Source organism: Apiospora aurea (genome assembly GCF_038362705.1).
Source record: "Apiospora aurea strain CBS 24483 chromosome Unknown utg000002l_segment0_segment0, whole genome shotgun sequence".
NCBI lineage: Eukaryota > Fungi > Ascomycota > Sordariomycetes > Amphisphaeriales > Apiosporaceae > Apiospora > Apiospora aurea.
In genome coordinates, this window is record NW_027117389.1 from 1,579,641 (window position 1) to 1,600,207 (window position 20,567).

Here is a 20,567-nt window from a genome sequence, read left to right on the forward strand (position 1 = left end):
GACGGCAAGGCGGTAAAACACGAAGGATAGCCTGGACAGGAGAAGGGGAGGGAATGCGAAACCGTCTCCCCGAGGCTTTGCCCTCGTTTCGTCCCGTTGGTTCGCGTACGCCTGGGAACCGACGGAGATAGAAGTTTCCAGGTTTGGGTTCACTTGGTCATGGCGCTTTTTTTTTTTTTTGGCCTTGCTTTGTATTGGTCTCATGCTCTGGTTCGCTCGTTCGCTCGCTCGCTCGCTCGCTCTCGCTGTGGCATGCACACCGAACTGCCTCATCTTGAATCGGCGCGACGAAGGGAAAAGTGAGGCCTGCAGCTGCGGTGACTGGCCCCAATCATACGATAATCGCGGCGAAATAAACAGCCAGAACATGCAACGCCCGCCGATTCGCCCGAGCCGGGCAGGAGCGCCAGGTCACGGGAATTGCAACTCTGCGAATAAAACCGAGTGGGCTATTTGCTGCTAGGCTCCTTTGCGATAGGGGGCCGAGGAGGGATCGTGAGATTTCGCGCATTTACCCCTCGCGAGTAAATCGGCTTGCGAGTCAATCCCCAGATCTGCAAAAGGTACGCGATTCATGTTGCACTAGTGGTAGGCGCAGTTTGTCACCCGCATTTCTCAACACACGCGCGTCGTTTGTGTATTTCCGGCTGCTGTCTTCCGCGCTTTTTACTTTATTGTTTGCCTATTACGGCAGTTCCGTCTCTCCGATACGCTGTGCAAATACCACTATTCCCGCAGACGGAGACCTCCGGCCAACGGGACCCTTGTTGAGAGGGATTTCCTCTCCAAATCGTACAAACTAAAATATCTATCGGAGCTCTTTTACCCCGTGCCGGTCCATACATACGCCGTCCGATGCAGCCAGCCCCGGTTCCGATGAAATGTCTATGTAATGAGCGTACACTGTTGAAAGCCAAATCAGGCGGTCTATGTAGACTCTGCAGATCGTACCTAACTAGTCGATGTTCTTCAAGGTGCTTGCTTCGTAAGCACCTCCTGTCGAGTCAAGTGCCAGGCGTCGTCATGCCAGCACTTTCCGGTGATGGTCTAGTCTTACCAGCAGTGTCGATGATGGTCTGTCTGGTCATGGCAAGAATGGCGGTGGGTGACAATGCGTGTTGGGATTATCCGTCCAGAGCGACAGCGTCCCCGAGCTTGCTGTCCAGCGACACCGTCGCCCCCTTGTCGCCCGCGCGCTTCCGCAGCACGTTCTCGATGAAGGCCTCGCCGGCCTTGTAGCTGCTGCGGACGAGCGGGCCGCTGGCGACGTAGAGGAAGCCCATGTCGAGGGCGCGCTGGCGCCACATCTCGAACTCGTCGGGCGTGACGTACTTCTCGACCTGGAGGTGGCGCTTCGTGGGGCGCATGTACTGGCCGAACGTCACCACGTCCACGCCCACCTTGCGCAGCTCCCGCAGCGTGTCCATGAGCTCTTGTTCCTGCTCGCCCAGCCCCAGCATGATGCTCGTCTTGGTCACGATGCCCTCGGCGCCCCGCACCTTCTTGACGTGCTCCAGCACCTTCAGACTCTGCCGGAACGTCGCCCGGCGGTCGCGGACGTAGGGCGTCAGGCCCTCGACCGTCTCGACGTTGTGCGCGTACACATCTAGGCCGCTCTCGGCCACGATCTTGACCATGTCCAGGTCGCCCATGAAGTCGCCCGTCAGGGCCTCCACCAGCAGGCTCGGCTTCTTCGCCTTGATCTTGCGGATCGTCTCGGCGAAGTGGCGGGCGCCGCCGTCGGCCAGATCGTCACGGTCGACGCTGGTGAGCACGACGTAGCCCAGCCCCCAGCGCGCGAGGGCCTCGGCCGTGTGCTCGGGCTCGTGCGGGTCCAGGGGCGGGGGCTTCCGGTTCGTCTTGACGCTGCAGAAGCGGCAGCCGCGCGTGCAGGTGTCGCCCATGAGCATGATGGTCGCCGTCGCCTCGTTCTTGTTGTCGCCGCCCCAGCAGTCCGAGATGTTGGGGCAGCGGGCCTCCTCGCAGACCGTGTGCAGGCCCAGGCCGCGCAGGTCCGACTTGATCTTCTTAAAGTTCTTGTTGCCCGCGGGGATCGGCGTCTTCAGCCACTCGGGCAGGCGCGTGATGGTGCGCCGGTTCGAGGCGGGACCGACCTCGGCGGTGCGGAGGGTGTAGGCTTCGGCGGGCGGGAGCGGGGCAGAAGTGGCGGAGGCATCGCCACCGATGAAGTCGTCGAGCGAGGCGACGGTCTTGTCTTTGAAATATGTCGGTCGGCGGGCGGCGGGGGCCTGTGATGTGCTGGTCGTGTTGGGCGAGACGGCCGAGTCGGTTGGGACGGTGGCGTAGGTTCGGGCAGCGCAGAAGGCTCGCTGCAGAGGCGCCCGCAGGCGGTGCAGGGTTGCTGGAGTCGACGCCATCGCTGTGTCTTCGGGTACTGTATGCGTATCGTGCTTTCGCGACACGGAGATTGATTGCGCAATCAACCTTCCCTTGGCGAGGATTTTGAAGCTTGCTGGGGGTAGAGAGATAACGGATGGATGACCAAATTCAACGGAATTGGGGATGCGGCTATTGGATCCAAAATTTCGAGATTGTCCGCCCCCCAGTCTCAAGCTCGGGTGGAGCCGGAAATCCCCGGCTGCGCAGATTCCCTAAGCTCCCTCAGTAAAAGTAACCTTACCTGCTAACTTTACTTTATTAGCTAATCACAGCCCTTCAAGCGAACAATGGATGACGGGAGATGACCCCTACTTTTGCCTCGCCCACGCCGTTGGGCTTTTGCCGATCTGGCCTGTGCAAGCTCATGAGAGGTCACATGTACTCCAATTATCTGGGTCGATTGATTGATTATTCGCAATGTACACATGTACATGAAACTGATCTATATGCATAAAGCTGTACATGTTGATACGTCTCCACGTAAACTCAGGCCCTGAACGTCCTAAAGAAATTGCGCTCCTCCCGTGCCTGCCGTTCCTGCCAGAGCTTGTACGGGCTCTCGTCGGTTTGCAAGTACCAGCCCACGGTAGCGTGGAGCTGGTTGGCGTTGTTGATGCTCCGGATCCCGTACCACCAGCCGTCGGGGATCAGCAGGACCTCGCCCGGCCGCAGCGACGCGTCCATCCGTTCCGGAATCGTTTCTTCGAAGCCCGCGGTCCATATGCTCTTCTGCAGGGCCTTGACCGGCCGGGAGCTCAGGCGGACGACCGAATCCTTGCGCGCTGCGCGTACGTGAGCGTGGCTTTCCAAACCCAGCCCCCGAGCGACTTCAGCTTGGGCGGCACCAGCAGCACGCGACTGTAGCCCGCGAGCTGTCCTACCACCGTGATGTCTGTAGAGCGGCGGAGGTCTGACCGGAGCGGCCTGATGCCGAAGCGGATACTACACGAGGAGGCGTCGTACTTGAGTCCACTGACCTCCCGGACTTTTGGGGGGTAAGGAAAGTCTTCTGTCAGGTGGTCCTCCAGTTCTATCAAGCCCGCCAGTCGGGAGATAGCTTCACTATGGCGGCCTTCTACCCCCATCTCATGGTTGTACTGGAGGATTTCTCTGACGAATGCGAGCGGCGCATCAAAGGGCTCCCAGATGAGGGAGGAGTCCTTGGCCGACTTCAATAGGCGGTCGACTGTGCCGTCGAGGTTGTGGCTACTCGACCGACCAGTCTTGACGAGCCAGTGCAGGAACTTTTCCAGCTTTACTTGCGACTTCGGATCCTCCAATTCCTCATTGGCTATGTTGGTCCGTTTGATTTTGAACTTGACGCCGAGACTGTCGAACAGCTGGCCCATGGCGCTGCGGTTGTCCGTGTCCCCCTTCCGGAGCGCATCCGCAATGATGGAGTCTCGCAGTACGGCGAAGCTCGGCTTGTTTTCCTTGGGCTTCGTCCCCGGAAGGGGGGTGCGACTGGTGAACTCGCCGGCAGGATTGGACTCGGGATGCTGAAACCAATTTTGGGATTCCAGGAAACCCGGCATGTGGCGGACAATCAGAGGGCTCTTGCGCTTCACCTTGTCGGCCCATAGTTTGGTGAACTTGTAGTCGGTGATTCTTGTGCTGTCCACCGGCAAAAGTCGCGGGACCTCGCGATGTTTTCCTTCTCGCCCTGGCGCCTTTCGCGGAAATTGAATCCGTCGCACGAACGGCTCAGGATCCTCCCCCTGCTTTTTCGGGCTCACGGGCGAGCTTTCAGGTGAGTCCACGAAGCTCAAGTAGTGAAGGGCCCGAAATTTCGCACCAGAATGGCCGGTGCCCCATGATGCGGCGGCTCTTTTGGCACCACCCGCCGAAGTCGCGGCCAGTTTTGGCGCCATATGACTTGAAGACAGCACCACAAGTTTCTCAACGCTCAAAATGCCCCGACGTACGCTGATGACGGATCGGCCGAATGATCATGGTTATGTCCAGGTACAGTTGAGAATCATGTCACATGACCCGATGTTTTATTTCGCTGCCCTTGTTGAGATTGCGACTGCGATCTATGAATGCCGTCGTCTCGAAAGGAAATCTCAAAACCAGGGTCGCGAATTGGGGCACGGACCACCTCGAACTCGCGCTTTCAATTATTATTAGTAGACGATCAACTGAGCATTAAAACCAACCCCCATTGCCGCCCATTCCCTTGATTGCACTTCAACAGATTGAACTGAAGCTATTCCCAACCGCAAGAGAAATGAAAGTGATCCCTTGGCAAGCTTCACGGGACCCGCATTATCCAAAGAACAACTATCACGGCAGTCCAGTCTTCTTATCTTCTGCAAGATGGCTGCTACCCACATCTTCATCGGACGTAACCGACAGGCAACCTGCAAACCTAAAGCCTCACCGGGACCTGCGGAAGTCCGCAGCATGGGTAGAGATAAGGACTGGGCTGGGTCACCCTGACTGCCATCGCCCATCATGTCGTGCTTATCCAGAACCCTTGCATAGAGAGCTGACAGGCTCAATCGTCATTGGCGAGGACACTCAATAGTACATGCAGATTGCCTTAGTAATGTGAAGACTCCGATTCTCAACGGCAAACGATGCTCAGGGCTTTCACTGCCATGATATATAGCCGAGGCACTGCGCATATATTTACGGTATAGACATTCTCGTCAACTTACGTCTCCAGGTTCTACGAGCATCGAGATGCGCTTCATCCGTCAATCCGCGCTGGCGGTCGCTTATCTCTGCGTCGCAGCGGTGGCCGCCATCGGCAATGGGAAAATCAAGCCCAAGGTTATGATCATCACCTTCGTAAGTTCTTCACCTAATCTATAGGCAACAGGTTCCGGCTCTGAAGCTGACACCGCCCCAATAGTTCGATTCAGAGGGCGAGATCTACCTAACCAAGTCCAACACCACGGGCGCGCTGGACTTCCGGGCCCAACAGCACCGCGTCCCCTTCGCGAGCCCCGAGTTCCCCTACCTGCGCTGCACCGCCGACGGCGCCGCCTGCCTCATGACCACCGGCGAGGCCGAGATCCAGGCCGCCGCGACCACCATGGCGCTCCTGGCCGACCCGGCGCTGGACCTGCGCGAGACCTACTGGGTCCTGACGGGCATCGGCGGCGGCGCGCCGGACCGGGTCTCGCTCGGCGCCGTCGCGCTCGCCCGCTTCACCGTCCAGGTCGGCATGTCGTACGAGATGGACGCGCGCGAGCTGCTCCCCGGGTTCGACACGGGCTACGTGCCGCAGGGCACCGAGTCGCCCGACGCCGCCTGGGGCTCCGTGTACAACTCCGAGGTCTTCGAGGTCAACGCGGCGCTGCGCGACGCGCTCACGGCCATGATTGATCCCGCGCGCGTCGCTGACAGCGCCGCCGCCGCCACCTACCGCGCGAACTACGCGCAAGTCCCCGCGTTCGCGCCGGGCGCCGCGCCGCCCGCTGTTCACCACTGCGACTCCGTGACGTCGGACACGTGGTTCACGGGCGCGCTGCTGGCCGAGACGCACGCGCGCCGCGTCGACCTCTGGACCAACGGCACGGGCACGTACTGTACGACGGCGCAGGAGGACGGCGCCGTGCTGGGGGCCCTAGTGCGCGGGGCCCTCGAGTCGCGCGTCGACTTCGCCCGCGTCGCCATCGTGCGCACCGTGTCGGACTTCGACCGCCCCTATCCGGGGCAGTCCGTCATGGATAACCTGATCAACGGGACCGTGGGGTATCCCATCGCCATCGAGAACGTCTGGGTCTCGGGCAACTCGATTGCCCGCGGAATCATTGGCGCCTGGAACGAGACCTTTAAGGCTGGCGTGCCGGCTACGAACTACGTTGGCGATGTGTGGGGGTCCCTGGGTGGCACCCCGGACTTCGGTCCGGGCCGCGTGAGCGGCGGAGAGCCTGTAGTGCTGCCGGGGGCAAAAGGTCAGCAGCAAACTGCGAAGTCGACCAAGCGTGGCACGCGCCGGAGCAGATTTCAGAAATGAAGCGCGAGTCAGCATATGTACGTAGTTGCGCAAGCCGCCCTGTCGGGGCAGCTGTGATATAAAACTAGTCACTGGCGCTGGAGTTCCCGTAGTTAAGGGCAATGGTACCGGTGGTGCCAGTGCTGGTGTTAGTGGTGAGGCTCCCCCTCCCGCCCCTCCTACCGACGCCGCAGGGGCCGGGGCTGAGGCTGCTAAAGGCAGTGGCAAATGAACTGGCTCAGGTGTTGAAGCTGGGGCGCAGCCTCCAGCACAGCGATAAATTTGGATGCGTGCCAACACCGCGAAAGCAGTTATGGCGCTCATAGTCCCGAGACGACCTTCTCTGTATGCCTGAGACGCTCGAGTCGCACTCGGCTTCCCTGAAGCAATGTAGCACCACATCCGCACCATAAGCCTGTTGCTGGTCCAGGGATTGTAGCACGAATGTCTCATTGCCCTATTTTCACTACGATCCGCTATGTATTGATCTAACGCTTTGCTTTGGACATGTCCCTAGCTTGCCACTATAGTCTCTGGTGCTACGTGCCCTATAAGCAGCACAGTGGTCTAGTTGATACAGAGTGCAGAGTGCAAGCCCTTCTAAGCCTAGAATTCTGACATCGGTACCTCTTTTTAGGCCCGAAGACTTGGGTCTCCGAGGACATAAAACGCCAAGCAAATCTACCCCGACATCACCAGGTACCAGTACCGGAGGAACAAGGCGGCACAAATTACACCACAACTTGGGTCAAGGGTTGCCATTATCGTTACAATCTCAGGCGAACGAGGCCATCATTGCTCTGCTACTACTAGATGTGAAGTATGTAGCTACCTAACCTCCAAATCATTCAGCCCGAGGCTCCAAATCCATTGCTTTATGGCATGGCCATGTTCTGTTCATTCCTTTCTTTTTCTCGTTTTCCAATTCCTTTTTCCTTTCCGCCACCATTTCTCTTAGCCAGAGGGTTCCCATCCACCGAGGAAGTCATCCAATCCACTATTCAATAGCAGGCTTAGGTGTGAGAATGCCAAGAGAGACCACGGCCCCATCTCTACCAGGTGTAATTACCGCGGTAGTCGTCGTTGCGGTCGATCATCGACTGCTCGTAGCGCTCGGTGCAAGCGCGGCACAACTGCTGATCGGTGTACGGAGCACCGCGATGGGCCACGATGCCCTGGTCGCAGGCGCCTTTGCGGCGGCGGCGTCGGGCCTGGCTGCAGGGATGAACCGATTGTCGCTGGCCCATGTTGCGTCCGCAGTCGGTGCAAACCATCTGGTAGTTCACCTGTTGGCACATTGTCGCGGTTCTCAAAGGTGACTGAGAGCTAGTGGAATGTGGGTGATGTCGGTTTGCAAGCGAGAAGCGATGTGCTGGATGTCGGTTAGCTAGCTACGCCAAGGTAGGTGCTGATGGTCTTGAACTTACTAGGTAGCTAAAGCAAGCTTGATGCTAGCTGAAGTCTTGGTGGGTGGTGCTGTTTGTAGCTGTGTATCTTCAACCAGGTGTTGATGAGAGAAGATGCTGATGACTGAAGACCTTGGGTACGATCAGAGTTGATGTTGAGGAGAGGGAGATGAGGAAGCAACGGTGGATGAACTGATCCTTAAATAGGGTAGAGGTAAATTGAATGCATCAAGTCACATTGAATGTACCAAGACCTATTGAATGCCTCGAGTTCTATTGAATGCAATGGTCCTGTGAGGGTTGGGGACGGGCTGGCTCAGCTGGCTAGAGTGCTGAGGCTGATGTTGTGTCAGATACCTTCCATTTACCTCTTGTCCACCTACTGCTTTACTCACTTATAGGGCTAGCCTATAGACACAGGTTTCTCACCTGAGGTGAGTTCATACTACCTGACTTGCTTATAACTTTAGAGCCTCCAAGCCCATATGACACTCCACTCACAACGGAAAAACACATGCTGGCTTTATTAAATTCGTAATTAGGTAGTAGGTGTAAAGGGAAGGTGAAAAAGAACCGCCTTGCTTATGTTGGAATATGCTATATGAGTTATGAGTGATAGGAAACTCAGCACCATTATCCCAGGGGCCATTCCTGTCACCCTGCGGAAGTCTTGCTTGCCCTTACCGTGACAATAAAGACACTCATCCCTCATGACTGTCATACCTGCTACGAGGCCCAAGGCCCAAGCTAAACCTATTGCTAGATGTAGCCGAGAGCGTCCAGGGCGCCGCGCGTGATCTCTGAGAAGATGTCAACTTGCTTGGCGGCCATCCAACCAGGTCGGAACTGGCCGCCACGCTGAAGACCACGGCCAAGACAACACAGAACAGGAGGCGACTGGACAAGCTGTGCCATAAGCCTTTATAGTAGGTTTCCTCCTTTGCCTCGTTTGCTTTCGGTACATGGGAGCAATGCGAAGCGTAGATTGATGAGTAATGCTTTTATTTAGCCAGGGACATCAATCGCCGAGCGATGACTCTTTACTACAAGCCGCCGAAAACGTACCAAGAATAAAGATGTCGATCGGTTCGTCTACAATCGAAATTGACTAAATACTACATCAAAACACAACCCATCAGTATGGGAAACCGTCAATCATGAGAAGTCTCAGCAAGCAATAAACCCCCACCCCCCTTGCGCAGGCCAGCTTCCCCGGGCGCCATTACAAGGCGCCCACCCCACCAAGCTGCTGCTAAGATACGTTCTCATGAAAAGATGCTCATTCTTTCCGCCGCCTCCTTGGCGATTCGTCTTGTGTCTTCCTCCAGCGACTCCATGGTGAACACCTCCTCGAACCGGTTGCGCCAGTACTCCCAGCGCTCCAGACCCCAGCCCATCTTGGTGCCGAAGTTGGTACCGTTGCAGTCATATTCCTTCTCGTACAGCTCCCGCGGGCAGAACCGGATCCACTGCGCTGCTGCCGGCACGAGGACGTCCAGCACGGTTATTTGTAGGTTCGGATCTTCGCTGTCCTCCTCCTCTTCCTCTTCATCTTCACCCTCCTCACTTTCATCATCCTCGTATCCGCTATCGTCGCCGTCGCTACTTACAGTCATCCAGTCGCCCTCCATGGGTGGGTCGGGGTCTATATAGGTCGGCGAGCTTTGATCCCATGGGGTCCGCTCCAGGACGCGACGCAGACAAGCGCCACCCCGCTGGCTCTGTGCGACGAACATCTCGATGCCGCCGGCTTGCGCTGTAAGCTTGGTCAGGAAGGCATTCTCGTTCATCCAAGCTTGACGGCCCTCGTGTGCGTCGGGGTCTGCAATCATCATGAACAGTTGGCCAGGAACGTAGCTTTGCGCATTAGATAGCCAACACATCAAGAACTCACAGCTCACATCCCACCCGATTCTATTTATTCAGTTTGAGTCTTTTGGTCCTGCTTGCCTGCCGGGATAAACCGAAAAAGAAGCCGGTTCGTATTTTGCCTCCTTTTCCGGGATACGATTGGCTGTATGTAGCCTTAATAGTAAGAGATAGACAGTAGTAATGGAATGCTATTATCAACTCCACTATGTAAACCATATTTGCTCACTGTGGACTTGCTTGGTAATGCTCATCAGGTTCCTTGGACGGACCCGTGGTCAGGATGAACTTAGTCCCCATGGTCTGTAAAAATTTCCCAAACTCACATGACGTGCGCCTACATCGATTTCAAATAGTTCACCATTTCTTTGACCCTCGCAAAAGTCACGATATTAATCAATAACCGGATCAACTCGGAGTCTGCAAAGTAGGAAGGTGGCCACCCTTGCACATCACTATGTGCGACACCTCGACAAATTTCGCAATGCCGGCACTCACTGGATTTTCTAAACTCCCATGCGAGCTGCGCTTAATCATTGTGAGTAGAACAGGCCGCAAATGCCACGCGAAGCTGGACCAGAGAAGACTGCTTTGTAGTAGACAATATACTAACATCCGATGCTGCAGTGGAACCTAGTCCTCGAAGGCGAAAACTCGAATCGCCTCGTCTTCATACACCGTCCCACAATGCGTCCTGTACCGATGAGAAGCCTGGTGAGCCCGCTTCTCTCCGTCAACACCGAGTCTCGTGAGGCCGCTCGCAAATATTACAGTCTGCGCCTGGAAGTCGTACGACTACCGGCTATGGAGTCGCAGGATCCATTCGTGGACTATCCACCCTCACGGTTATATCGGACAGGTGCAGTCCGCTGGTACGATACTTACAGGACGTTACCTCAGTCAGCATGCACCTATTCCGAGCGCACTTGGCTCCTCAACGAGGGACTGGAGGTAATAGGCCTCAGTAAAGGCACCTTATACTTGAATCCAGATAAGGATCGGTTCTTCCAGTTCTTGTCGTGGTACGACGCATACATTCACAACCACCGGCGATCCTGCTCGTACCCCTTCAACGCCAAGGGTATAAACAGCGTCCAAGCAGGAAGGTCTGGCTGTGGGCACAGGCCCAGATACGGTTACGCGTCCAGCCCGTTCCCGCAATGGGCGTGGCCACTGGTCACCAGGGTGGTATATCTGCATGATCAGTGCCGTTCCAGTGACTATCTTACTGGCTGGTCGGGCGGAGGATATTCCAGATATTCCACGGCGTATAACTGGATGCTGAAAATGTTCCCCAAGATGGCCAAACCGTCGAGCCAACATCTGGCTATCGATGCCTCCAAGCGATGGGCCTCCTCATACTTTTTTCCTTCATTTACATATTGCAATATCAATGCGTCACTAATAGACGAAGTCTCGAGGCGAGGGGCGGCGCACCTTGACATAGAAAGATGGGAGATGAGAGGAAATAGGGTCTATCAAGTGTAATCCCATCGTCTTGCGTCTTACGCCTTTACTAGGTGGACATATTAGCATCTGACGGAACTAGAGGATGAGTTAGATTCCACGCCAATTGATTGAATATTGATAAGTACTAGGAGATATTCGAGATAGGACCGAGGAGCTGAGCCGGATAACCTTGTAGCCTAGTAAGTCTTATAGTCCGTCCACCAAAGTAAGTATTGGTAAAATCAATCATAAGAACAACACCGACCCGCGAACCTATAGTTCCTGACGTACAAGAAGCTGGTTCCCCATCACTGATGTAAACTTTCCCACTCCCATCCCACTCGTGCATGTGCTCAAGAATGTTTTGTCCCCCATCAATCATTGTTTGTAGCTTGCGAATATCAAACCATGGCTTTAAGGGCCCGTCTCAGTTCTAGTCTCGCACCTCTCCAGATCTCCATCAAGCCCGTGAAACCAACTACCTCCGAGGGCGCCAGTGTGGACATTCAAAAATACGCCGCGGGCTCCCGCAGAAGTATTTCCACAGGAACCATCATAGTCGTGCTCGATACTGCTTCTATGGGAAGTCCGCCCATCGGACGAAACCTGGCTTGTGCTTTCTGGCTCTTCCTTTTCTGGGGACGTGCCATCAAAATCACGAGCCAGCATGGGATGACTGGGGTCCGAGACATCGAAAGGAGCCAGCAAGTCGCCCTGCTGCGTGATTGGAATACTTTCGTCGCAGTGGCCCCAGCGTCCGTGGCCTAGTTGGTCCTGAGCCACGCGATGAAGCTGGATCGCTGTATGCCCTTCCCATTCAATATAGGCGTACTTGTTGTACCAACCGCGCTTTTGTAGGAGGCTGAGGATGGGTGCAATGGCGAACGATATGAGGACGATGAGCGCACCCATAGAGTATGTGAACACAAGGCCAAAAATGCTGAAAGACGCGTGCTGCGCACTCCGAATTTTCTGATCGCCCAATGGTTAGGATTCATACAAGTGCTGATTGAAATTAGAGGAATCATACTTACCTGGTTACGGCAAAAGCCCCAATCGTATTCACTGGCCGGTTTGAAAGTATACGGCCGGTTAGGTAGAATATCGCTACCTTGGGCTGTGTTGACAAACCTGGCCTGAAACCCGGCTAATAGAATTTGCCACCATTGCTTGACATCAAGTTGCCATTGATTCTTTTGAAGCCCAGATACCATGCCTTGCCGGACTGAGTTCTGGGATGCAAGCGACCTCGGACCAAGTGAACTGATAAACCCCTGAAGACTGGTGGTGTCGTCGACCAGAATGAAATAGGCCCACATGAGAAGGGATCCCAGTTTGGTCTTTGGTACTGGCCTGTCGGGATCCAAGTCCTTGGTAGTCAAATTGAACCACTGCGCGGCACTGTACAGGGCATCGAGTCTACCCTCTAAGTTACCGCATTGGCCCTTGGCTGGATCACGGCACCACTGAAACTGCTGGGTGCACCCCAATAGCGACGCTGCTTCTTCAGGCCGATACCTGTCCTGCGTAACATTTCTCCTATTCGCATCGGAACTTGTTACCGATCCATAACGAACAGTGGGTCGATACCAATCATCATCTTCAGGGGATATGAAAGTGACTCCGTTTCCTGATAAGAAAACCAATGTAACGTCCCCGTCATGTTTTACGATGTTAGGATCTGGAATAAACTGGGAAGATGAGCTGAGAAGAGATCCTTGGAACATCCGAAAGTGCCTGGGGCTTGAATTGTTTGTCAGCCCGAAAGCTAAATCCCATAGAAAAGAAATATATATCAGGTAAATGCAAGATATGGGCACATACCTCAAATCGAAGCTGAACTCATTAAGCACTCCGCTGCGCATTGCCGCATACTGTACGTCGAGATCGGGGGCCAGGAATGTGTAGTTAACGTATTTGCCTATATCTGAAGTATGCCACGGTCCAAAATCATAGGCGATGAATTTCAGGTCAGATATGGTGGTGTTATGGGTACGTCCTTCGGTGACCAGCGGAGAACACTGTTATCGGTTCGTTAGTGGCCAGGGTGGTCCAGAAAAATGTATCTCGCTTTGAAGTAGTAACGACAAACAGATTGAGTGGATAGTACTGCTTTGCTAGAATATATCGGAGTGAATATTTTTGTTGTTTAAAAGCGACAGCCATGATATGCACAAAGTATAGAAGACGAACCTGCAAGACGTAGCGAAACGTCAGTGTCTCCTCTTGATTCGAATTCAGCCCGAATATGTCGTTACTATTCAAATGGCCAGTATCAAGCCGTATGCTGGAATTGTTGCGCCGACAGAGATCTCGGCTGAATGGGCAAGGCGCGTTGTAATCCACAGCCGCCGTAGGTATGGTGCTGGTTATAAACCTTGAGCACTCAAGGAACCCGGATTTTTCAGTAGAATAGCACTGCTGCGCGTAGCTTGCCATACTGTTTGTAAAGATTGAAGCGTCGGATCTGGCGAGGTTTTCAAGGGTAAAATTATTGAAAACTCCGGCCTTAGGGACTGCGCAGTTACTTCCTTGCAAGAGGACTTCTCCCGCGGTAGAAAGACGGGACGAGAACCCGCCTGCCACTGTGAAAGTCCCAATAGAACAGACTAGAAAGAAGACCAATGGCAAAACCCGTGTCCAGGGCCGACGGCCTAAGCGACGCCATGCCCAAATTAGGCGGATGAGAGACACATGAGTCCGGACTCAGGAGAGGTTGAATTGCGCAACATAATCTGGCGTTGATGGTGAATGACATCTCGCGGCTCTAAAGTCGAGTAGCATTGGTGGAATGTGATTGCGAAGATTCTCCAGAATCGAGAGGCAACGAATGGTACAAAAAGCGCGGTGAATGCAATGAGGAGATTGCCATGTTCTCGCGTCATGGTCAAAGTCGCTCCCATAACAGCGGACCCCCGAGACCAGTTCGTCCAGACGCCCAGGTATACTCGCCCGACAGTGTCCATGCCTTCTTCTACTGGATTCGAAGCCATCAGCAGATGGAAGACTGTCTAGGGCTATGGGCGAACTTTCGAACGTACTTGATTGAAATCTATGAAGAATGATACATGTAACAGCCTTGATTGACAATCAGGAGAAAACAGGTCGAAGATGCTAGAGCACCCAGGACTCAAGTGTCGGAAGTGATAGGGAAGTAAGAAGCATTAATAAAGATCTCGAAATACGCTGCTCATACCTTAATTTGCAGGCCGACACTATCTTGTCAGTTTTGTGTGGCCCCCGAATTGCATACTAGCAAGATGGGCGACGGGATCGAACAATGTTATCAAAAGTACTTACCCATACTGGACATCTCCATTGGTCATTTTACCATGACACAGAAATGTCGGGCAAGCTAGGCACAGACCTACGTGAAATGAAAGAGACAACATTGACTGGCATGTTCGAAGTGTCGAGCAGGCTGAATATGCATGCCAAATCCCCATCTTCAGCCCAAGAAGTATTGCAACCCTACAGTATCACTTCGTCTTATGCCCCCACCGAAACTCCTCCATTCACCGCGCATAAGACTATTTCGGGCATGGTGGCCCGTTGGATTTTATAGGCGAGCCCCTGAATCACAGGCCCTGTTCAGCTTAGATGCAAGCTGATATTTTTAGGTCGGAGCCTGAAGAATCCCTCAGTGCATAACGCAACAATTCGGTGAACGGACGGAAGAGGATGGAGTGTGGCTTCCAGCCTGCAGTCACAGCCCGCGTTTGCACCTAGAACATTTTCGTAACTGCAAACACAATTGGCTGCGGTAGCAGGGGGTAGCTGCTTTGGCTTGCAGGCCCTTTCCGACCCTTGTCAATGTGCTGAGAGTCCTACGAGGCTTTGACCGGCCGTACCCCGGTTCGAAGTCGAACCAAAGGCAAGTTACCCGAATGAACGAGCGTGCATGCAGCAAGGGATGGTGCCATGCACCGGCAAGACCGACAAATGATGACCATGAGCGAGACACGCTGCAACCCTAAACTCAAACTCCCGATGCAATCCAGGCGTTAGCAATGCCACACCACTTCACTACGACAACTTCTCGCAGACACAGCACAATCCAGGTCCCGGGACCCATATGGATTGATTGGATTGATTAGAGTGAGGCTATGCATATACGTTTCTGTCTCATGTTTACGACGGGCAGCCTGGTTCCAGGCTAGAGAATAAAACTGGTCAACCCTCCAATGCAGGTCAGCCTAGCAGAATAGTAATTCTATAATAAAAAAATACGGCATTAATTAATTTAGCTGCTATACATTTAGAGTTTATTCTACTATTGGAACAATTATAAACTTGATACGCAGCTATATATCTAGAAAACAAACAACGTAGCCATGTTGAGGGTTAACTGGCTTAAATTTCTAACCGGGTACCTGGGTAAGGCCACGCGCCACGTAGATAAGCATGGTGCGTCAGTACCCAAACATACATGTGCACCTTACAGTACTAATAGAGAGACAGGTGGAGGCTTATTGCAAGTACCCCGACTTTTTGGTTCCAAGGTAGGTAAGCACTAAATCTTAAAGGATCAATAAAGTGGTGGGGGCTTTTTGATGACGTAAGCAGACTTCATCCATTAGCGGCGGGCTTGATCGAACAACAAAAGTCTTTTTTTGGCAATATCGTTTTGGTGTTGGAAGCCATCTGCAGCAGCCATGGCAAGTACAACGCAGGCCGCGACAATGAGTTCCCCGCAACTCCCTCTGGAGCTATGGACGAGAATAATCAGCCATGTTACCGACTGCCGGTATCTGCCACGTGTGTGGCTCAACTGCCGACGCGTCTCCCGCATTTTCAAGGCCGCAACTGAGGCGGCTTTCATTGCCAAACACCTCCCCCCACACCCGCATGGAGTTCGCCGTACCGTTGGAGAAGTGGGGTCTGCTGGATAACAACGGCAAGAAAATCGAAGACGACAGCATCTTCATGAAATTCAGCCACTTGGCCGAAGATGGCGAGCGAGCCGTGTTTGTCCGGGAAAAGCCCGACGAAGAGCTCTCCACCCAGCTGTCCTCAGAGCGTTTCATCGACTACTGGGGACAGACTTTGAGCGGACATCTGGAGAACCCTATCGTCTCTGTCAACTACCCCGTGCACACCGTCTACGTGCGGCGCGAGGTCAACGACACCGTCCTGCCGAGCCCGCAGATCGACATCGGCAAGGTCGAGGCCTCGTTCCTGTGGAAGCCGATGTTGAGCATGCTCTACGGCGAGGCCGAGTACACCAAGTGGGCCCAGAAGGTCGAGACGCAGCACAACACGGCCCAGCACGAGCATGCGGTCCGCCTCGCGGCTAGGGTCCAGGCCGGCGACGAGACGGCCCTCGAGGAGTTCATGCAGTTCGCCGTGAACACGGTCTCCCAGAACGTCGACAAGGTCCAGGACGAGGTGCGCCGGCAGCGCCTCCTCCGCTGGCACAGGAAGAATGGATCCCTGGAGAACCCGGACGTCAAGGCGATCCTGTCCCAGCCTCTGAAGCGCCCGTCGCTTAACCAGGCTCGCGACGTGATGCAGGAGGTCGACTTTGCAGATGAGATTGAAGGGGAACGCTCGGAGAAGGGGATGGGCAACTTCTATGATGGGTTGGGATACACGTTCTTGGGTAACACCGAGACGGGACCAGATGTCGATGATTCAGATGACGAATCATGATTTCAATAGTCTCTGTGACGAGGACCGGCTCTGATCGGAGAACATGTTGAACGGGTAAGCATTCTTACTGCGTGTGATGGATGGCTTCATGTTGGTATCAATATGAAGTATCTGCCCCCGGATTGTTCAGTCCAAACATGTGCCACTGATATAGCCAACTATGACATATGCTATATCCAATACATCATCCGAGAAGACCTATTTTTCCTGTTCCATCCCCCATTTTGATAAACGCCAATGGAAAGAAGAACAGACAAGCAAGTTCTATGCTTGTCCAAGAAGAGAAAGTCTGCCATGTGCAGCTGAGTATCATCAACCTACTCCATCTCGTCCCTACTGCCCCTTATCCGGAAATGCACACAGCATCTTGATCGCTCCGTCCGCATCGACAGTCGCCAAGCACTGCGTCGTCCGACCCCCCTCGGCGATCTCGTCCATGTTCTGCAGGTACGCGTCGACCAACGGGCCGCGCACCTGCTCCTCCACCTCGGCGATGAGGCTGCGCGCGCCGAGCTCCGGCACGTAGCCCTTGGTCGCCAGCGCGGAACACAGCGACCAGCCCTGCCGGATGTGCAGGTTCACGTTGCCGACGAGTCGGTCGCGCGTCTCGTCGTTGGATATCTGGACGGGCCGCACTGCTTCGCGGCCGAAGTCGGAGATGTACTTGTCCGCCACGACGGCTTGCTCGATGGGGGAGAAGGTGAGGAAGGGGAGCCAGACGGTCACGCGGCCGGTTATGGGAGCCTGGAAAGGACGTCAGCCAAAAGCTATTACCACTCGTTGTGGTGAGATTGAGAAGAACATACCCCGAAATGGCCCTCAGATTCCTTTCTAATATCCTTACTCAGATCACCTATCAGCTTCTCTGACTCACGCATCTTGCGAGGGTCATAGATAACGTCCTTATTCCTTCTACAAAACTCATGAATCATCGGGTCAAAGGCATTCGTCGCAAAGATCCAAACCGTCTTGCCGCAATCCACCGAGCTGAGATCGCGGCGGTCCTGGTACGTCCCGTCCTGGAGCGGGACGAGCAAGGCCTGCCGGATGTCCTTCCCCGCCTTCTCGAACTCGTCGAGGAAGACGATGCTCCGGGTGCTGTCGTGGCGGGCGAAGAAGTTGTTTAGGAGCGAGCCTTCCTTGTGACCGTGGTAGGGCGCGCGGGCGCCGAAGAGGTCGGACGTGTGTTTCATGCTCGTGCAGTCGACGGAGTGGAAGGGTAGGTTCAGGAGGTCGCCAAATCTTCTGGCTAGCTCGGTCTTGCCGTGGCCGCTTGGGCCGGCGAACATCATGGCGATGGGGCGCTTTGTCGGCATCGCGAGGGAACTGCGGGAAATTGTTCAGGTTGATGTTGCAAAAAGTAGAGATCGTAAGAGAACCCAAATGGAGACTTACCGCAGCATGGTTTTGATCAGAATGGTGGATGCAGTGGTTTGACCGATGAGAAAGTAGGGAATCCCGAGTATGTCTTCTGACTTGCGCATCTGAACCACTTGTCTCTGTGCGCCGGTGTGGCCCTGTAGCAAAGATGAGAGATGCAAATGGTACCGTGTCGTGAAAGAGAAGTTCAGAGTCCGGGTTAACTTGAGCAGTGTAGGAGGAGTGCACCACCGTTTGTTGTCGTTGTCTAGGTCGGAAAGCTCTTTTTCCGGCGGTCCGCCATCCGGCAGATCTCGTTCCAGCGGATCGTAGAATGCTCGGGGTATGACATCGGCGGACGCGCCGAGCGCGAGTAGCGCCACCACGGCCTGTCTTGTGTCATGTTGGAAACTGCCCCCGATCGCGATGGCGTAGCCCAGCAGAGGCACTCGTAAGGGCCCGTAGGTCGCATGCACATCGCCGCCGTGCATAGCCCACAGCCGGATCAAGTCGGGACATCGCGTCTCCACCACGTAAAAGAAGGCCGGAAAGCCTAGGACTGTCCCGTTGATCAGACGCCTCAGTTCGCTCCCATCTCCTCGGGAATGGAAGGTCAGGTAATTGCGAATGCGCTCCACTGTTTCGCCCGCCTGGACGGCGCCGATCAGCTCGATGAGGGAGAAAGGGGTGGATCCGTCCGGCCTCGCGTTCTGCAGATGGGGGCGCGGGTCCGGGATGCGGGGGAGATCGAACCCCCCTCGTGATCGTCCTCGTCGTCGTCACTGTCGGACCCTTCGTCGCTATCGACACACGTCTCGCCGTCGCTGTCGATATAGGTCGCCTCGGCGCTGGATGCAGTAGATGGCGTCCCGGGTCTCCTGCTTTTGGGTATCAGGCTGTTGACTAGGAGTTGGAGTTTTTGTTTGTATCTGTCGTAAACGATAATAGCTTTTTCGACATCGTTGTCGCAGTTCTGGGAGAAAGTGTCAGTCATTAGCATAGGGCTCATGCATGGGCGGCGATCACTGCTTACCCTGAGGAGTTGCTCGGCTATAAAACGGCCGCAAGTTCCACGCGCGGATATGACTGCATCAACGGCTTCTGGTGAAGCCAAGGGCCGGTTTGGTTCCATCTTGGCTGTTGTGTAATAGATAACCATGAGTATTCTGGTCTTGTCTTGCAAGAGGTAGCCAGATCTCCCAAATGTAGGTGACAGCAGCTGAGTATTTGAACAAGTGGGATATTTATTCGAACATCTTAAGATTCATCCTCTAGCTGAGTGATGGCATTGAAACTTTTGCAATGACTCATATATCACTGTGGGATCTCTACTTGGCACCATGACATGATGTTCTTGTGCTGCTCTATGGTTCGGGCCGATGCCATCAGCCCATTTGTTCACATAGCAGAAACGAACCGCTGGCAGTTGAAACGGTATTCTCTCTCATAGGGCTCGAACCGAGCTACCAAGTTGAGTGCACTGAGGCGACTGCATTTCCCATATCCATCGCCCCATGGTCGATTTGGCGTTTGGAGATTTCACTCTTCACTTTGGGTGTTAGGGGCAAATTGATGGGTAGGACATTGATTGTTTAAATGGTCACAAGGGGTAGCTTGCTTTTGAATTGTCGCGTGGTTTTGCTGGGTTGGCCCGGTACCGATCACAGGAAAAAGAAAGTAAAAAGGGGCAGAAACCGTTTTCGACCCACACTGGATCCCCCATACATTCAAGGCGCCAAGAATCTGGGCCGGCCCGGGGAAGATCCCATAGAGTGTGCCACTCACTTTGATGGAAGCGCAACGGGAGCACACAAAACGGTGATCATCGTCGGTTCGCTCTTCATACTGGCTCATTGGTGTTTCCAATGGGGGCAAACCCCGCCTCCCCGCTTCCCCGCCAGTTGCAAAACGCGCTGTTGACCAACATGTGGCATTACTTTATTACCGTGGCGACTCACATGGGTTCCAGACGACAGGGGCATTAATCACAGATAGGCCAGAAAATCTCATTCTTTCAGACCTACCAATGACGCTGCACGCCGCCGGTAAGAGGAGTAGCTTCCAATGATGGGAGAACTTCGTCCCCATCAGAGCGGTGAGAAGCGAGGCTAATCCGCTTTCCGCCACACACGACTTGGCAACTGAGGTAGATTGGCCCGCGAGATAGCGTGGTCCAGTTGAATGGCTGGAGTGACTACTTGAGTACGGAGTTGAGACCGATTACATAAGTATATGATCGAGATGTGGAGAGTACTGACATCCCCAGCGGTCTGTGGGCCTCGGTACCCGAGAAATATCACACAGATTCGCAGTGACGTTTGAATGATTCTCTTTGGAAAGTCCAACACGCTTCGTAGCTGAAATGGAGAGTTCGCAATAACAAGGGTGAGGTGGCAATCCAACCAAGTGTTGAACCAAGCGCGTCGGCTACCCGGGGCGCTGCCGGGGCTATCCCGAGGTTTGATCGAGGCTCTTGTACAAAA

The 20,567-nt window shown here is 54.4% G+C and overlaps 8 protein-coding genes across 8 annotated transcripts; 2 read left to right on the top strand and 6 right to left on the bottom strand.

Annotated features, from left to right (window-relative positions):
* Window positions 1-1,124: 1,124 nt before the first annotated feature.
* PG986_002884 (uncharacterized protein) lies at window positions 1,125-2,378 on the bottom strand (the record flags this gene model as incomplete). Its single annotated transcript, XM_066839106.1, has 1 exon — window positions 1,125-2,378. One exon carries the CDS (start codon window positions 2,376-2,378, stop codon window positions 1,125-1,127), a length of 1,254 nt encoding a protein of 417 aa, XP_066704170.1.
* A 508-nt stretch (window positions 2,379-2,886) lies between these two features.
* On the bottom strand, window positions 2,887-4,271 carry PG986_002885 (Clavaminate synthase-like protein; the record flags this gene model as incomplete). The annotated part of the gene is made up of 2 exons (XM_066839107.1): window positions 2,887-3,174; window positions 3,213-4,271. 2 exons carry the CDS (start codon window positions 4,269-4,271, stop codon window positions 2,887-2,889), a joined length of 1,347 nt encoding a protein of 448 aa, XP_066704171.1.
* An 817-nt stretch (window positions 4,272-5,088) lies between these two features.
* Window positions 5,089-6,581, top strand: PG986_002886 (uncharacterized protein; the record flags this gene model as incomplete). The annotated part of the gene is made up of 3 exons (XM_066839108.1): window positions 5,089-5,196; window positions 5,261-6,308; window positions 6,463-6,581. The coding sequence occupies 3 exons, from the start codon at window positions 5,089-5,091 to the stop codon at window positions 6,579-6,581; spliced, it is 1,275 nt and encodes a 424-aa protein (XP_066704172.1).
* An 820-nt stretch (window positions 6,582-7,401) lies between these two features.
* PG986_002887 (uncharacterized protein) lies at window positions 7,402-7,647 on the bottom strand (the record flags this gene model as incomplete). The annotated part of the gene is made up of 1 exon (XM_066839109.1): window positions 7,402-7,647. One exon carries the CDS (start codon window positions 7,645-7,647, stop codon window positions 7,402-7,404), a length of 246 nt encoding a protein of 81 aa, XP_066704173.1.
* A 1,373-nt stretch (window positions 7,648-9,020) lies between these two features.
* PG986_002888 (uncharacterized protein) lies at window positions 9,021-9,587 on the bottom strand (the record flags this gene model as incomplete). The annotated part of the gene is made up of 1 exon (XM_066839110.1): window positions 9,021-9,587. The coding sequence occupies one exon, from the start codon at window positions 9,585-9,587 to the stop codon at window positions 9,021-9,023; it is 567 nt and encodes a 188-aa protein (XP_066704174.1).
* A 1,900-nt stretch (window positions 9,588-11,487) lies between these two features.
* PG986_002889 (uncharacterized protein) lies at window positions 11,488-13,741 on the bottom strand (the record flags this gene model as incomplete). Its single annotated transcript, XM_066839111.1, is given in 4 exon segments — window positions 11,488-12,045; window positions 12,108-13,094; window positions 13,267-13,682; window positions 13,696-13,741. 4 exon segments carry the CDS (start codon window positions 13,739-13,741, stop codon window positions 11,488-11,490), a joined length of 2,007 nt encoding a protein of 668 aa, XP_066704175.1.
* Window positions 13,742-15,728: 1,987 nt separating this feature from the next.
* Window positions 15,729-16,725, top strand: PG986_002890 (uncharacterized protein; the record flags this gene model as incomplete). The annotated part of the gene is made up of 2 exons (XM_066839112.1): window positions 15,729-15,833; window positions 15,928-16,725. 2 exons carry the CDS (start codon window positions 15,729-15,731, stop codon window positions 16,723-16,725), a joined length of 903 nt encoding a protein of 300 aa, XP_066704176.1.
* A 333-nt stretch (window positions 16,726-17,058) lies between these two features.
* Window positions 17,059-19,216, bottom strand: PG986_002891 (uncharacterized protein; the record flags this gene model as incomplete). Its single annotated transcript, XM_066839113.1, has 5 exons — window positions 17,059-17,469; window positions 17,532-18,051; window positions 18,121-18,794; window positions 18,897-18,980; window positions 19,118-19,216. 5 exons carry the CDS (start codon window positions 19,214-19,216, stop codon window positions 17,059-17,061), a joined length of 1,788 nt encoding a protein of 595 aa, XP_066704177.1.
* Window positions 19,217-20,567: the final 1,351 nt, after the last annotated feature.